This window comes from Mus pahari, chromosome 17, assembly GCF_900095145.1.
Source record: "Mus pahari chromosome 17, PAHARI_EIJ_v1.1, whole genome shotgun sequence".
Lineage (NCBI taxonomy): Eukaryota > Metazoa > Chordata > Mammalia > Rodentia > Muridae > Mus > Mus pahari.
Genome location: NC_034606.1, coordinates 50,883,557 through 50,901,590, shown reverse-complemented (window position 1 = coordinate 50,901,590; position 18,034 = coordinate 50,883,557). Strand labels below are relative to the sequence as shown.

The 18,034-nt window shown below is 48.9% G+C and overlaps 1 protein-coding gene across 5 annotated transcripts; it reads right to left on the bottom strand.

Annotated features, from left to right (window-relative positions):
* Positions 1-400: 400 nt before the first annotated feature.
* On the bottom strand, positions 401-17,583 carry Trmu (tRNA 5-methylaminomethyl-2-thiouridylate methyltransferase). 5 transcript variants are annotated; one of them, XM_021216622.1, is made up of 11 exons: positions 17,451-17,583; positions 14,078-14,243; positions 11,818-11,924; positions 7,434-7,556; positions 5,035-5,207; positions 3,940-3,993; positions 3,799-3,865; positions 2,764-2,864; positions 1,359-1,503; positions 908-990; positions 401-799 (listed from the first exon to the last, which is right to left on the bottom strand). In XM_021216622.1, exons 1-11 carry the CDS (start codon positions 17,530-17,532, stop codon positions 647-649), a joined length of 1,254 nt encoding a protein of 417 aa, XP_021072281.1. In that variant the 5' UTR covers positions 17,533-17,583; the 3' UTR covers positions 401-646. The 5 variants fall into 5 exon arrangements, with proteins under 5 accessions (XP_021072281.1, XP_029387005.1, XP_021072284.1 ...); XM_029531145.1 differs by lacking the exon at positions 17,451-17,583 and adding an exon at positions 16,871-17,068 and having other exon boundaries at positions 403-799; XM_021216625.1 differs by lacking the exon at positions 11,818-11,924 and having other exon boundaries at positions 403-799; positions 5,035-5,148; positions 17,451-17,537.
* Positions 17,584-18,034: the final 451 nt, after the last annotated feature.

Genomic DNA, 18,034 nt, shown 5'->3' with positions numbered 1-18,034 from the left:
TTTCTTTCCCTTTGGCCCCCTTCCCCAGGGTCTCCACCTGGTTTTGCTGCACAAAAGCGCCAGCCCAGGCCGGTAACTCATGCATACCTCCAGTAGAGTCGTCATCTGCTGTGTTTTCTCCTCACATGTGTTCACTTCAAGTCAGTGCCAAGCTGACAGGAAAACACTGGCTTCCACCGGACATGGGCACTGCCAGGGGAAGGGTTAACTCACAGGTCAGAATCCTGACAAGGAAAGGCCTAGTGCCGATAACTGCCTTCCCTTTGTGGAGCTCAGGCCCCAGGAGGGGAAAGAGGGCGGCAGCCCTCCCATGCCTGCTGTGCTACTGGCTAGGTGCTCTCTGTAAGGGGTACAGCCACAACAGTCTACCCTGGCCTCAGGCAAGCCCCAGACACAGTGGTCAGACTTTGACAGTTTTATTGGATGCTGTTTCTCTGTTGGCCTCCTGGATGCTGTGGAAGAGCAGCTGCGTTAGGACCCGAAGCCAGCAGCCAGCAGCCAGTGCACGCTCTGGTTTCCTGGAACAGCAGAGCAGACCCTCCTTCCTCAGGCTGCCCTGGATCTGCAGCCAGCCCGCCCGTTGATTCTTGCAGCACCAACACCCATCACTGACGACACTGCTCTAATGCCTCCTCCTTGGCCTTTGTCAAGATGTGGGGTGCAGGCCTGGGCTGTCACTTGAGGCCTCGGGAGCCACTCTGGTTCTGTTCTTGCCCTTCTGGAGCGTGTAGGCAGACGGCCCTAACCGCAGGATTTTCCCACTGCCAAGGCATTCCTCACCCTTGTAGAACACTGCAAACTGGAGGGAGGGGAGGCTCACTGGATGCGTCTGACTCCAGGCAGAGCCGAACCCACCAGGCCAGTGAGAGCAATGTTCACCCCCCAACCTTCTCAATGACACACTCACCTGTCCCAGGGCAAGGCCCCTTACAGCCTTCACAGCCGTCACCCACACAGTGCCATCCTGATTGAGAGTCAGCACGCAGGGCACTGTGGGGAGAATCATGAGATGGACTTGGGCCTGCCAAACACAACCCCTCCCTCCCTGGGAGGAGGAGCAGCCTGTGGGTGCAGGGACACCCAACATCCTGCCTGCTGAAGGATAGGACAGTGCCCCAAACGGCTCAGAGCTGACACCTCAGTATAGAATATACTGTAACCGAACCCCTCATACTGGGACCCAATTTCCCAGCAATTCTCAAGTTTGATTCAAAGTCCCAGCACTTCTGAAGCTACAGTATTAATGACGGGGACTTTCCAATGTGCTCAAGGGAATACTGCAAGTGTACAGTCTATCTGGTTTAGCTTAATCTGACCCTAGGGAGCTTAGCAACAAGGGCTCCCTCCCACTCAGTCACCTAGTGCCATCTGGTGGCGGAATCGGAAATGGCACTCCATCATCTTGTCTCTGACCAAGGCAGCAGGTGGTTCCTCCGCAATCCAGTGTACTCGGTTGGTCCTGAGCAGGTCCCTGTACAGAGCTGGGTGGTCCACCCGGGGAGCCTGCAGAGAAGAATTCAGACGTCTTTGAGGAGAGCAGCCCTCAGCAGGTATCATTAATAAGAACAATCCCAACAGCACATCCACAACTAACTAGAAGCCAGCCCCACTCCTGTGCCAGCCCACATAGAGAAATCCATTCATCAGCTTAAGGCTCTGTTCACCCTGGTTTTCAGATAGAAGAGAGATAGAAGAGAGAAGGGATGGCCATGAGGCAGTAGCAGGGGGCAAAGGTGAGATTCCCCTCATCTCTGGAGACCGCATCCCCACCCTGCCATGCTCTGAAGACTGTTTTGTGTTCCTAGAGATGTAGGTCAAACACAAACCCTACCAGCAACAACTGGCTGATGGGTGCTGGCCCCACCTACCTGCATGTTTCCAGATGTGCAAGGCTGACCCTGCATGGACATTTATCACATGCACGACTGGTTCACCACTAGTCTCTGCACCAAAGAACCCTGGTTGCCTAGGACAGCCAAGGCTCCCCGGGGACAGAACCAGAAGCACTAAGACCCTGAGACACCTGGGCCCTTGACCCAATGACCTTTCTGGCTTTTTCTCAGCAGGCATCTCTGAGAGCTTATGCTTAAAGACACTTAATTCAGGCCTTCCCATGCTGCTCTTCTGGGAAAATGTCTGCGCTGAAGCCTGTGGATCCTCCAGTGTCTGACTGTACTCACTGGCAGCTCAGCCTGCCCTGAGCAAGGTTCTCACCCTTGCACTCCTGGAAGCTGGATTCGATGACTGTCAGGATTAGGGCTACTGCATATGCACAGGCAGGATGCCAGCAGCATCTCCTCTGTCCCCTCCAAATTTATAACCCAAATCTCTTGCTACTGTCAACATCCCCAAAGCCCTCTTGAAGAATCTGCTCTAGAACCTAGGACACAGCAGAATGGCTCAGGGTCCCATGTCTAACTACCTCAGCTCACGAGGACTTCTCGGACCCTTGTATGGAGGGGTGGGTGGGAGAGCTGTCTGACACAATGACTACTTCCTTTCCATGACAGGACTTAGCAAGTTACCCACTCTGAGTTTCATCCCTCTTTGCGAAACAGTAAGGGTTTCTAGGAATGGGCACAATGACTGGTGTACCATCAGCTCTAACAGGAAGGAGCCTAGTGAGTACCTTATATGAGGACCTGTTACCTTACACCTGTCCCAGGAAGCTATGGAGGGCAGGTCTGCTGCTCCAGGGCCTTGGCAATGCCAGAACTGCCCATTTTATTGGAATGCTAGACAGCAAAGGCCAACCTCACTCACCACAAGCACATCACCCTTGGTGCCATCCTTCTCCACCACGTACCAGGGCTCTCTCAAACCGCTGATCTTAGCTCTCTGGCCCAAAGTGTACAGGAACCAACCTATAATGAGATAGTATTCCAGGGGTGCATCTCAGCTCTCACCAAGCTCTCATAAATGAGGAGGTTATGGACTGTTCTGAGGCGTGCTGGCTTCACTGTGATTCTCGTGGCTTGAAGGGCTCTTAGCCCTAACCATACACCTGTGTACAGCCTGCCTTGGCTTCAGGACTCGGGGGATGTGACAATGACTAGGATGGCACTAAGCCCAGCACAAATGCCAGCTCTTTCGTCTGGTGGCTCCTTCCCTCATGGGCTACAGCTCTCCAAGTAGGTTTTGTGCTTACTGAGCACATTCCTTGTATCCATACCACACCCACCTCATGTATGGGCAGGCCACCTGCTCACCAGCTTTACCTCTACAGGAATGTGTGCCCTGGCAGAGGCAATCTGGCAAGATTCCTCCATCTCCTAGCTGCTGGATGCTAGGAAGAGCAGCACTGTCTCCAGCAAGGCCCTCTTCAATACAACACTCAGTTCAGCTGGGGCTCTCCTGTCCTTCCACCAGCCCTGTCATTCCAGCTAGTCCCACAGATCAGGCTAGACATCAAGTTTCAGGAGGCATGTCGCCTCTGTTCCCACGTTAGGGCTGTGAGCACTTGCGACTGCCTCTGTCCTTACTCTGCACAGTACAGTCATGGTGGTCTGGCTCTGTGATTATGGGAACGGCACCCATATGTTCCTTAGTCACCTGGCTATGAGGTCAGCAACGTTCTTTCTACAGTCTCCTATAGCATCTTTTAGTAATGTATCACAGACACACACTCTCACTCCAGCTCTGAATCCAGGGATTATAACACACACAAAACTCCTGTCAGAGTGACTGCTCATGCAGCATGTACCCAGCCCAGCCTAGTCCTCAAGTCCTCTCTGAGCCCTTCATGGAATGGGCAGGAGTTAGCCCTGGCCTTTGCTTCCCAGAACTGGCAGGACTCACCTTTATGTGTTCCCAGTACTGTATTATCCTCGATAGAAATAAACTTTCCAGGCCGAGGCTGCAAATACTGGAAGACAGGTTTCATCACTACTGGAGACCCAGGCCCAGAGCAGACAGCCACTCATGTCAGACGACACTCACCTGAAGAAGGAAATGCTCCAAGTTTCTCTTACCAATGAAGCAGATGCCCATGCTCTGGAATGAGAGGAAGGCCAACATGGTGTGAGCAGAAGCCAGGAGGCAACCAGGGAATAGGGAGCTGGGCTGGGCTAGAAGGGGAGAGAGCAGGCTGTGTTGCAGGAGGCTCCAGATACAGAACTTGAGTTTGGCTTCAAAGTAGACGCTATCATGTAAACACACTGCATCATCTGCAACTGGACTGTTAGAAAACCCCTGAGCAATTCAGGAGAGCAAGCTAGACTGCTCAGTGCTAGAGAGCCAGGGACCAAGGTGGAAGCAGGAAGCAGGGCCAGGGAGAAGACTGGCTGTAGTCGGCTAGGCCCTGCACAGCCCAGACTGGAAGCTGACCACCCCAGGACTGTTCTGGGCAAGCAGCTCTGTAATTATTCCTAAGTGTCTCTCTATAACAAAGGCCAAGAGACCAGGGATCTCCCCATATTGCAGTGACTCCTTCAGTTCCTACCATGGAGAAATTCTGTCAGCTGAGCAACGGGGAAGATGTACAACAGGCAAGCGACATTCTTTTTGGCAATGTGGACTTGCTGATAAAGGGCACAGTCATGCGTGTTCCCAGAAGACTGGTGTAAGTAGTGACTACAGCTGAGCTAACGTCTACTGAAACCTTAACTACTGGGGCTTCTCACAGGCTCCCAGCCCTTCCTCCACAGGGGTCAGCATGGCTTCCAGCTGCAGGTGTGTGATGGTCTCTCACAAGGCGCTGAGAAGGCAGGGATGGACTGTCACTGTCTCCTGGGATAGGCAGCACTGTGTACAGATGGCTGCAGACTCCTGCCTCATGGGATGGACTAGCAGGGCTGCTCCCTGCCTACACTCACCGCTGGCTAAGCCAGCTACTGCAGAGAAAGCAGTCAGCCACAGCAGGCACAAGAGGGAGCAGGAAGGAGAAGGAGGCCTTGGGTGCTCCTCACCTGCAGCTGCACTCTGTGGCTTGGCCCAGTGGGTCCTGGCAGAGGGTCCACAGAGTCCAGCCCTGCCTGTACCATGACAACACGGATGCAAACATTCACAGACCAGTGGCAAGCTGCTCACGCCTACCTCTCTCTTCTGAAGCACGTGATGGAGGCTATTCTCCGCAGCTATTTTCTTTACAAAATCTTTTGTTAGTTCCCCCAGGGGGAAGATGGTTCTTCTCAGGGCATCCTGGGAAACCTGGCTGAGAAAGAAGGTCTGGTCTTTAAAGCTGTCAGCTGCTTGGAGAAGTTTTACGGCTGCCAAAAGTAAAGAACAAAAGTCATTGCTGGAGCACAGATAATGGCTCTGCTTTAATTCCCTTCTGTGTGAGCAGTTACCCCAAGTCTGCCACAAGCAAAACCCATTCAAAAGGCTATGGGAGAAAAACACCAGCATGGCTAATGAACAGGAACCTCTGGCCCTGGTTTATTTACTGGGAACAATACAAGGAACGTCGGTTTTACATACAGAAATTTCTCCCTGCTGGCAATTCTGACTGTAAGACTTTCAAACAGTAACACTATATGAGAAAACAGTGCACCGAGAAGCACCAATCTTCATGACTCTAGTCACGGCTGCGACTGGCTAAGACCGTTCATCCAGAATAATGCTGAACTAGCGTCGGCAGTGTGCTTGCCTAACAACTGCGGGTGTGAAGTGTGCAAAGAAACACAGTAGGCTTTGCCCTTCAGCCCAGCCTCGGGGGAGACAGCTCTGTAGAATGCACCTCCTTGGTGGGAACCGCTTTGCTCATGTCCAGACCGACATGTTAGCAGCCTTGCTGTAGTCTCCAACACTCTCCACATAACTGTAAAGAATTCTCACTGCATATACACAAGTGTGAGTGGCGCTGGCCCTGGTGAGTTTCAAGCCTGAGAAGGTGGCCAGGTAAATTTCCCAAACATTCAGTCGGTTCCACTCATGTCTGTGGCTGGTGGGGCTGATGAGCAGATCCACTCCCCCACCCCTTCCTCACATATAGTACTAGGAGACATCCCATTAGTGAAATTTGAAACACTCCACACACAACAGCTCAACTTTGAGTGTGCGCATGCGTTTCAGAGTTTGTCCATGTCAATACACACGTGTGGAGGTCACATGACATCCTCAATGCTGCTCCTCGGGTGTCACGTGCTTTCTTTCTGGAGATGGTCTCTCACTTGCTTGGAACTCGCCAACTAGGCTAGGCAGTCAAGCCTCTCTCTGTTGCCCAGCATTGGGGTTATACATAGATGCCACCATTCCTGGCATTCTTACATCAATTCTAGGGATTGAACCCTGTTTCCCCAGCTCCACAGTTTAAGCCCACTGCGCACACTGTATAGCAGCCAGTGGTAAGCATCATACTGCCCATATGTTTCCAACCGCTGGCTTTCATCTGCTTGTAATGGAGACTACCCTCCTCCCAACCCCCACGGTTCCAGTGACACCTACGGGCTGCCTGAGATGTGCTGTGGACTGACCTGCCTCCCTTTTCTGTTCTGTTACTTTGTCAAAAACAATGCACCTGTTTGCTGACATAAGGCTACAATCCAATCTGTCTCAAAACAAAATGCTCTCACATAGTGTTGGTGTGCATTTTTTTTTTTTTGGTTGAGTTATTTCGTCTTGCATCCTTTTGACTGTCTTTTGAGCCTCCCACGTGCTGACATTATAGGTATGTGTCCCACATCTACCTTCTGAGTTACTTTAAAATTCACTGAGGACCTATGACTTTAAAACAGGAAGCCGGTAACACTACCAAATGTGCCACAGAGGGAAAGAACAGGACGGAGCCACATCTAGTCCAGAGATCGATCACTTCTGAAATCCTGTTGTTCTATCTGTTCCGCCACGCACTTCACCATGTTCACATGAAAACTGCTGGTTACAGTCAGGTCCCCAACAACTATAGCCATCCCCCAGCTCAAGATCTGGTCTGCTCCACTTGCATGACCCACTTTTAGGATCCCCTAGATACACAAACAGCTCTGGTTTGCCTAAAATGCACACTGAAAACCAAGACACTGTGAAACTACCACATGCAAGTCAGTCAACACAGTGCTTGACTGTCTGAGGAGAACCAGCACAAGTGGAGGGCAGACAAAGGTGAGCATGTCCTCAGCACGAGCAGATAACCCTATTCAAGCTGGGAAATGACTCTCCATCTGCTTGGGACCCTGTTAAGACCATTCCCATTATTACCGTCAAAGATTTTCCCAAATATTTTTGGAAGTTCAGACTATGCACATGTAATAACCTAGATGGTAAGTTTCTGGCTCACCTTTCTCAGCTCTCACCCAACTAGGACATCTCAATGCTCAACCTCAAGCCCTTGGGGAAGCAACCCTGCTCTGTCTATGCCTTTGCAAATGTGAACTAAGCTCATTGGGAGACCCGGAGCTGGGCGTGGGCCGGATGCTCAGGCCCTGCTCCTGCCATCCTTCTAAGTAAGTACCCTGTGCTCACAGAGGTTACAGCTCTGACCACGCACGCCAACTTACGGTTTCTGACTTCAAATCGATTTCTGAACAGCCTGTCAGGCTTCTTAGTGTGCTTTTGCTCGAAGACTTCCTCATCCTCCAGTGAGGTCCTGGCGTAGTGGCCAGTGGCAACGGCATCTGCTCCTGAGGGTTTTCAAAATAGAAGGATCTAGTGTGAGGCTTACTGGCAGGGGTATTAGTTCTTGAAAATTCTACACAAACTGGAGTGGCTTGGAAAGAGGAATCCTTAATTCAGAAAATGTCTTGGGGACTTGGCGGTTAAGAGCACTGTCTGTTCTTCCAAAGGACCTGGGTTCAATTTCCAGCCAGCACTCACATGGCAGTTCACAACTGTCTGTAACTCCAGTTCCAAAGGATTTGAGACCCTCACACCAATGCATATAAAATAAAATTATCTGGGCAGTGGTGGCACATGCCTTTAGCACTTGGGAGGCAGAAGCAGGCAGATTTCTGAGTTCAAGGCCAGCCTGGTCTACAGAGTGAGTTCCAGAACAGCCAGGGCTATACAGAGAAAAACCCTGTCTCGAAAAACAAACAAAAAATTAAATGAATTTTAAAAAATCTCCATCAGACTGGACTGGCCTTAGGAAAGTGTGTATGACATTTTCTCCTCCTCCTCCTCTTCTTTTTTGAGTCAGGGTCTTTCTCTGTCCTGAAACTCACTATATAGACCAGGCTGGTCCTGAACTCCCCGTCTCCCAAATGCTAGGACTAATGACATATGCCACCATACCCAGCTTGTGGGACTTTTTCTTGCTAAATGACAGATTTGGGCAGCACTACCCTGGGAAGGCAGTCCTGTGTCACATAAGAAAGCAGGCTGAACAAGTCATGGGAAGTAGTCAGTAAGTAAGTAACGTTCCTCTGTGGTCTCCGCATCAGTTCCTGCCTTGGCTTCCCCTGATAATGGACTGTGACAGGGACATGTGAGCCAAATAACCCTCCCCTAAGTTGCTTTTGGTCATGACTCTTTATCACAGCAACAGAAAGTGAGCTAGGATACCAGCCTAGATAAAGACTCACAGAAAAGCCTCACTGAGACCTGCACAAAGCACAGGGCAGAGGCCCTAGAGATGGCTCACCTGGCAGGCAGGCAGGCAGGCTCCCTTCAACTCCTAATGTGAGCTAATAGAACCTCACATCTTTAACGAGCCTTGCCCAAGCCAGACTCAATCCGCTCACTCAGTCTTGTCTTACACACATAAAGATTTAAGTACAAAAAGTTATGTTTTTACAACACTAAGGAAAAACTGAAAACCAAACTATTCAACAGCAGGAGGATATGGGGTGACTCCTGATGCCCAGTGGGAATGGCGCTTACAGAGCACTAACTGATAAGAGATAATACCCACCACTGAGGTAAGCAGAGGAGAGTGACTAGACTAGACTATACTAGACTTTTAATGCACAGGAGCAAATGGCACCTGCAGGGAGCCTGTCGGAGCACCGGTGGTTCTCTCTGGAAGGTAGCCGATTGGGCAGAGCGTCAGCAGGGGCAAATCTTGGTTTTGCCACTGTAAAGGTTGCTTAGTATTAATAATATTTACTCTCTTTGATTCTTAGTTATACTGAGGCCAGAAGCAATGGCTTCCCAGGAATTATCACCTTTTTCTCTTTTTCTTAATGGGAGAGTTCTCCAGGTAAGCTGGGCAACTCTTTGTGAACCAGAGAGGAAAGAAAGGAAAAGAATTAAAATCCTTTATACAGGCAAACTTGCATAGACGCACATACATTCAGACACCCACATTCTGGCCGGGCCCAACCTTCTGTCTCAATCAACTCCACAGTGTCCATATGCATGCTTACATAATACACATTTACCTACATACATATGAACAGACATATGCATCTGGATGGATGGATGGATGGATGGAAGGGGCAGAGCTCCCCAAGCCACCACACCCATCCTTCTTATTCTCTTCCTCCTCTTCCTCTTCTTCCTTCCTCTTCCTCCTCTTCCTTCCTTCTTTTTTTTTTTTTTTTTTTAACATTTATTTATTTATTTCATGTATATGAGTACTCTGTCACTGTCTTCAGACAGACCAGAAGAGGGCATCAATTCCATTACAGATGGTTGTGAGCCACCATGTGGTTTCTGGGATTTGAACTCAGAACCTCTGGAAGAGCAGCCAGTACTCTTAACCACTGAGCCATCTCTCCTGCCTGACACCCATCTTTCTTTTCCCTGGCCTTTTAGACAAAAGTTCTTTTAGAAAATTACTTCATGGGTAAAATGTTACACAAAATGGGAGTTATAGAAGGATGCTGGTATTGAGTTCAAAGCAGTATTTCATTCTCCTTATATGCTCATTGTAAGTTACAAGCAACGGTTTCATATGGCCTTCCCTTATAGTTCACACCTGTGCTTCATCCTTTAACACAAACCTGTCCCATGCCTATATCTCTTCTTAGTGTAATTATTGTATTTCTTATCATGCAGCCTTTACTTACTATTATGAGGAGCAGACATATTCTATTCCTGATTCTAATTTGATTTTATTACATCTTTCTAGTAAAATAACTAGAACCATCTCTTTTCTTAAGATTTATTTATTTATTATATGTAAGTACACTGTAACTGTCTTCAGACACTCACATCTTGTTATGGATAGTTGTGAGCCACCAGGTGGTTGCTGGGATTTGAACTCAGGACCTTTGGAAGAGCAGCCGGTGCTCTTAACTGTTGAGCCATCTCTATAGCCCCTAGAACCATCTCTTAAAACCTTTTTCCTCAGATTATTTGAATCAGATCAGGAATTCTATAAAATCATTAATTCATCTAAACAGCATTAATTCATAAAAGTTCATCTCTATGTTCATCTGCAGGAAATCTGCTCAGTGGGGCAGGCTAATGGCCAGGGATTACTATATTAATTTAATAATGACAGGAAAGGCATAGCAGCTGCAAGGAGCAATCCCGAGATGAAGTCTCTTTGGGCCCTTGCCTCATAGAGCTCACCCATTGCAGACCATGCAAAAACCATGGGCCACCTCCAAGAAGGCCACCTGCTAGCCTTAGCCTGTCCTAGATGGCTCCTGACAAACACTCACAGACTTACTCCTTTGATTCTGCTGTGAAACCATAGATACGCTACCCCTCTGTCTTCACTGTCAGTAATTTTTAGTAAGTGTGCATTATTTTATCATATGGAAGGACCACTCAATATCCTTAATCTCTCCTGTGCCCTGTGAGTCCAGGTGTCCACTGCAGGAGGCTGACTCAGACCTGAGCACCCGAATTCCTCAGCTAAGCCAGGAGCATTGAATTAGTGCTGATGCAAAGCACTCAACTAGGGCCTTCAGAACACAACTCTGCGTCTTCTCACAGAACATTTCCTTAAGGACCATCAGCTACGCTACAAGAAGTGTGGGTTCTTCTAAGAGAAACCCTACTTCCTCAGAAGCCTAAGTTTCAGATGTTTGACCCTCAGGTGGGTTCTAGTGTAGGCTTCAAACCCAGAATGGGGACCCAGAGAGACAGGGAGATGCTGCAACAGGGGACCAGGTAGCATGTGACACAGACACAGGTTACACCTAGGGCCACTTCATATCATAACCTGGCTTCAACACAAATGCATTTAAGAGGCTAGGTGTCACTGAAAATACAAATAAATAAAATATTTTTAAAAAGGGGGGGAGGTGCTAGGTGTCCTGGGCTCCTGGGGCCACACTCTAGATGGCACTAACCCTCAGTTTAAGCAGTATTCTCTTTGACAGTGTAGTGAAATGACACACAAGCTCTTGGGTCTTGGCCAGCTGCTCTGTGAGCAGCCAGCTGACTTCCATCTTGTGCTCTCTGGCTGTGGCTAGGCCAGCCTGCTGGCTTGCCCAGGTGCCTGCCTGCCTGCCTGCCTGCCTGCCTTCTGTCCCTCCCTCTTTCCTTCCTTCATTGGGACAGGGTTTCACTCTCTGGGCCAGGAATGCTTAGAATTTGCTATGAAGCTTGGCTGGCCTCAAACACACAGCAGTCCTGCCTCAGCCTCACCACTACTAGGATTACAAGTGTGTGCTATCACTTTCTGTTTGGCAGACATGCCCCACAGTTCAGCTGACAGAGGTGGCCTGCAGCTTCCATTCCTGCCTATTCTGATGAGCCTCCCGAGTCACCACCGACTTAGATCTGAATCCTACTTCCTGAGAGTCCTCTGCTTAGGCTACCACCACCTTTCAGCCTTCAGGCCAATGGCCAAACACACCATCTCTCAGATGTCCCTGCCCATGGTGGAGGGCACCTCTCCTAATGTTCATGCTGAACTACAAAGTTCTCTCTTCTTCAGTAAGTACTGCATGCTGAAAGGCAAAACTGTCGACAAGGTTCTGGCTTCTGACCGTGTCTGAAAAGCTATGATTTTAACAAGCCAATGAAGAAATGGCAATTCCTTACCAAGATTGTCCACAGCATAATGATAAAAGCAACTGAACTTGATATGCTTGTTACAGTTGATGTCGGGGTTTGGAGTCCTTCCTTTCTCATACTCGTGCAAAAAGTCACTGGAATAAAAGAAAAATCCTCAGATCTAAGTGATGCGTTCCTTAAAACAAGATGCTGTTTAATGTCGAATCTCTCTTTATTATTCCAAAACTGCCACATGAGAGCTTCATTATCAAACCATTTTCCTAGTATGTCAACTGGCTTCTTAGAACTCACATGCTTGAATGAGAACAGCCCCCATAGTCTCAGATGTTTGAATACTTCGTCTCTGTGAGGGTTTGTATATGCTTGGCCCAGGGAGTGGCACTATTAGAAGGCGTGGCCCTGCTGGAGTAGGTGTGTCACTGTGGGCATGGGCTATAAGACCCTCGTCCTAGCTGACTAAAAGCCAGTATTCTGCTGGCAGCCTTCAGATGAAGATGTAGAACTCTCAGCTCCTCCTGCATCATGCCTGCCTGGATGCTGCCATGCTCCCACCTTGATGATACTGGACTGAACCTGTAAGTCAGCCCCAATTAAATGTTGTCTTTATAAGACCTGTCTTTATCATGGTGTCTGTTCACAGCAGTAAAACCCTAAGACAGTCCCCAATTGACAGTCTATTTGTGCAGGCTTAGGAGGTGTGGCCCTGCTGGAGGAAGTGTGTCATAAGCCACATGCCACTCTCTCTGCTACTGCTCCTGCTGCCACGATGCCAAGACTTATTTATTTATTCTATGTATATGAGTACACCATTGCTCTCTTCCGACACACCAGAAGAGGGCATCAGACCCCATTGCAGATGGTTGTGAGCCACCATGTAGTTTCTGGGACTTGAACTCAGAACCTCTGAAGAACAGTCAGTGCTCTTAACCGCTAAGCCATCTCTCCAGCCTCATGATGGATTTTTATCCCCCCTGGAAAAAACTCTATTAGTTGGCTTGGTCATAGTGTTTTGTCACAGCAACAGAAAATATCCCAAACACTTGTAAATAGACAGGCACTATTCTAGAACGTAGTATGACTTCAACTCATTTCAATAATGCTCCTGGCAGCCATTGGCATTATCCTTAATTTAAAGATAAGAAAACTGAGACTTAGAAAAATCAAATAAATTGTCCAAGGTCTTCTAAGTGTTAAGTTGAAACTGAGGCCTATTTAGGCAAGAGCGGTCCTCAGTGAGCATGGCCTGCTGTCCCTGACATGGGCCTCCAAGCACCGTCAGGGTTCACCAGAAACTAGCCCTGGATGTCTTTCTCCGCAGGAGTAAGTGGCTAGGCAAACTTTACATTCCTGAGATGGATGAGGGGCATTCTCCTCGCTCACCGCTGCTCTCATAACTCACAGAACAGCCGCTATTCAAGCCCTACTTGAAGCTGCTCAGACCACAGTCCATGTAACACCATGCTCCCTCTTGTCACGCAGGGCATGTCCTCTACCATCAACACCTCTGGTAAAGAGCCTACCCCCCAACTGGACAGTCAATTCCTACAAAACAGGGCCATGCTGTGCTCTCAGATGTTGCACATGATAAGCATTACACAGTGTTTGATTTGATGAAAGGTTTACTGGCTGTTTCTTGTTTTCAAAAGGCAAGGGCAGTGCCTCACAAACTCTTCCCTTCCAACCTCCTCTTACCTTGCTTTCTACTGCTGTCATAAGGACCATGGCCAGGAGCAACTAGGGAAGGAAAGGGTTTATTTTATTTGGCTCATATGCCCTGATCGCAGTCTGTCTATATGGGAAGTCAGGACAGGATATCAAGCAGGACAGGAACCAGAGGCAGACGCTAATGCAGAGACCATGGAGGGGTGCTGCTTACTGGCTTTCTCAGCCTGCTTTCTTATACAGCCTGAGACCCCTGCCCTCTGGTGAGCTGTGTCTTCCCACATCTATTGTTAATCAATAGAACAGCCCACAGACTTGCCTGTATTTCCCCTCAGTTGAAACTCCCTCTCCTTACCCTGGCTTTGGTCAAGTTGATAAGAAACTCAGCAGAACACCCCAAACCCACTTACACACGTTGTATGGGGACTGACACTCATCTCCCAGCACCTTCTGGGGAGGTCTCAGCCTTCACTCCTCAAGCCATGGTTCAGAAAAGCACTATCGAAATCTCTGGCAGGTGGGAACTATCCCAAGAAAGAGTGTGAGGGTGCTGTGGGCCAGGTCCCCAGTGCCCCAACTTCAGCAGTCTTGGCCACCTCTGTGGAGAAGCACTGACTGCACTCACCTGAACACATCATTCCAATACTCCTTCACATAGGACACCTGGTGGAAAGGGATGTCTAAGATCTGACAAACTTTATACGCATCTTCACAGTCCTTGTCAGCAGCACAAACGCCCTGCTCATCCAGTGAGTCCCAGTTCTTCATAAATACCCCGGTCACCTGGTAACCTGAAGAGAGACGTTAGGGTAAAAAGCAGGCACCTCTGTGTTCTAGGCATTTCTGACACATCACACCCTCCCAACCCCAATGTCTCTGTACATTTTGAATGGCAGTTCAAGGCTGTCATGTGGCCTAGGGCCTGGCTTACATTTTAGTGTAATACCTGTGGGTACTTCTTCCCTTTAGCCCTCATTGAACTGGTACTGGTAAGGCCCCCACTTTCTAGTGCATTATGTACTGAAGTTGTCTGTGTCCCCACCCAAAATGAAAACCAGTTTTCTCCCATATGTATTTCTCTACATATGTGTCAATACAATTCGTAGCACACCGCAGGGGTCGACCAGATATATGCTGAATGATTGAATGGTGAACAGAAACTCAGATCCCAATGCAAATACAAGCTACCATCCAGCCAGACGTGGTAGCACAAATCTATGATTCCAGTATTTGGGAGGCTAGGACAGGGAAGATACTGAGTTTGAGGCTAATTCCCAACTACATATCAAGATTCTATTTTGTTTTGTTTTTTGTTTTTAAAAAGATCAGGGCTGGAGAGCCAGCTCTGGGGTTAAGAGCGCTCGCTGATTCTCCAGCAGACCCAGGTTCAATTCCCAACACCCACATGACAGGTCACAACCACCTGTAGTTCCAGTTCCAGGAGATCTGATACCTTCTTCTGGCTGGCCTTAAAACCAGGTATTTATACGGTGTACAGACATACACGTGGGTAAGACATCCATACATATAGAATTTAAAATATGTTTAAGATAATCACTGTTCAGTTATTTTTAAAGTGAACTCATTTTAAAAGCTATCCAATTAAGACTTTTACATTCTAAGTCATCAAATATAAAGACAATTAAATTATTAGAATTTAAATATATATATATTGGAATTTTATCACCCAGAGGCTGTACCTCCAGGGGAAAGCCCATACTTAGCATGGGTGAAGCCCTGGGTTCAATTCTCTACACCAAACATTTAAATTAAGGCGTTGGCTATTCCGTGACTAATACCCAACCAAGTATCACACAGGCCAGCACTGGCCCTCCAGTGTCTCAGAAAACTCACTGGTGTTCACCTTGCATCAAAACCCTGTTTCTCTAAATAAGCTGAATGTAAGAAAAGATGGGGCTTTGTATCAAAAGCTACAAGTGTTTGATTACTGCCTCCTCTTCCAAAATCTTCCAGGGATTTTGCTGACAAACCTTTACCAAATAAAATACCACACTCACTAAAGTCCCACACATCCTGGTATGGGATGAGGCCCTCTTTTGTGTCTGGAGGAACCTGATTGTGCTCTATTGTAGAGATTAACCATGCTGGGCTCAGCTGTTAAGAGAGTCTTACACTTAACTTACTAATGCAGAGATGGCATAATACAATCCTGTGTCCGGAGAGCTAATACAATGCCCAGGGCATAAGGAGAGCCAAAACCCCACAAGCTTGTAGCATGAACAAACTCTACACAGAGCTTTAGAACCCCACCACTGCCATGCTACATCTGCCTGGTCAATTGTCTCACACAGGGACAAGACCCATATACACGGGGGCAGGCACTCAAGGACTGGTCAACTTTTTATGGATTGCAGTATGGGACATCACCTCTAAGAGCCCTCAATGCCAAAATGAGAGGATGGATTTTTTTTCCTCTGATACCGTCCATCAATTTCTTTCATGGAAAACAATCCAAGGAAGGGTAAAAGTAAGATGCAGCTGCGTGAGGGGAGAGAACCTTTGATTTGGCTAGGTTTCCACTGTTATGATAAACACCATGATCAACAGCATCTTGGGGTTGGGCATGGTGGCATATGCCTTTTATCTCAGCACTCAGGAGGCAGAGGCAGGTGGCTTTCTGAGTTCGAGGCCAGCCTGGTCTACAAAGTGAGTTCCAGGACAGCCAGAGCTATACAGAGAAACCCTGCCTCTAAAAACAAAACAAACCAAACCAACCAACCAAACAAAAAAACCCAAAAACAACAACAACAAAAAACAGCATCTTGGAGAGGAGAGGAAAGGGTTTATTTGGCCCTAAAGGTCACAGTCTACCATCAGGGGAAGCTGAGGCAGGAACTCAGGTCAGAAACCAGAAGGCAGTAATTGAAACACTGCTTCCGGGCTTGTTTCCTTGGCTTGCTCAGCCTGGTTTTTTATACAACCTAGGACCACCGGCCCAGAGATAGCATTACTCACAATGGGATGAGGCTTCCTACACCAATTATTAAGAGAATGCCCCCACTGACTAGTCTACAGGCCAGGGTGATGACATTTTCTCAGCTGAGGTCCGGTCCTACCAGAGGACCCTAGCACATGTCACACAATTTTAATGTGACATAAAAACTAGGCAGCAGTTGATCTCCCTTAAGTAGTAAAAGAGAAATCTGGAAGAACGATGCCAACCTACGCCACTTCCCAAAGCATCTAGTTACACAGTTCTCATTGGAAACCTTCAAAGACTCACACCGCCTACTCAATATTACCACAAATTCCTTAATATCGTGTCAGCTTCAATAACTGGGGATTAACCCCATTACATCCTATTCTGGCCAGCACTCTATCCTCTGCCTCCTGCCTGTGTTACTGCAGTCAGTTCTTTGTAGAGAAATGCTACTGAGCTTCCGTCTTCCTTTCTCACCATAGTACACACGTGTATCCTGTGGCTCTTTTACTCTGTCATAGCAGCTGTGATTATAAAAGAATGGCTCCTGCTTTCCGACGTATCTCACAGTTCATGGCTAATCCTTTCAATACATACTGCGCCGTTAAATCTTTCCAGTCATCCCAAATTACGGGTCATCCCATTTTACGGGGTTGGGGGGTGCTTAGTTAACTTGCCCAAGCCCAGGCTCCTGGCCCCGCGCCTCTGCACCCTGCGTGCCCCGGGGAAGGTGATCCACGGCTGAGGCTCCATTAAAAGCCGCCAGGTGAATGAGGAGAGGTTGACACAAGGTGGGGCCACACAGCGGGAGGAATTCAGACCCGTAGTTGGAATCCGATCCGAACCCTAAGGACCCATGGGGCTACGTCTACAAGTCAGGAAGAACTGGTAGCGGTTCAGAGTGAAGTCTGTCATCCAACGGAGGAGAACACTGGAGTGATTTTGTCCTCAGAGTTGGCGGTGTCCTCGCCTGGAGGCCCGCGGAGTCTGCAAGAGGCCAGGCCTCAGACCTGGAGGAGCCCAAGCTCCGGTTCCCAGTGAGGAACCCTGGCCTCACCTCTCCGCCGCAGCAGCAGCGCCGCCACCGCGCTGTCCACGCCGCCAGACAGGGCGCACACGACGTGCCGCAGCGCCGACATCGGGCTACTCCGCGAGCTTTCGGGCTGCGTCCACGCGACGCCGGAAGTCCCAGCCTCCGGAGGGGGAGGGGCGTCCTCACTCTTCTTCACCCGGCCGGAAACGTGCTCCGCTCACCCAGTGTTCTGCCGGCTTTCGGGTTCCGTGCGGCGGATCGGTCGAGGAGCACTAGGTGGCGGTGTGTCCCACAGAGGCCAGCGATGAGTTGGGCGGGTCGGGTTTCTTAACCGCCACTCGCTGCCCTTGCGACTTTTTCTTCTGTGCTCAGCTGGCGCTCCTGGGTCAGCTGCACCAGGGACAGCCTCCGCTTGAGGTCTCAAAGGCGTTCCTGGGCACACAAGGGCGAGATGCTGTGTCAGCAGCTGCTCCTCCTGTTTACCCGTTGGAGGGACAGGGCTGTCAACACGTTCTCATTGGATTCTAGAGAGACTAGATGTCCCCAGCGGGTCCTCCTGGTGCAAATGCATGAGGCTGCTGCGGGCCTGTGGAGGACAGAGCCCAGTG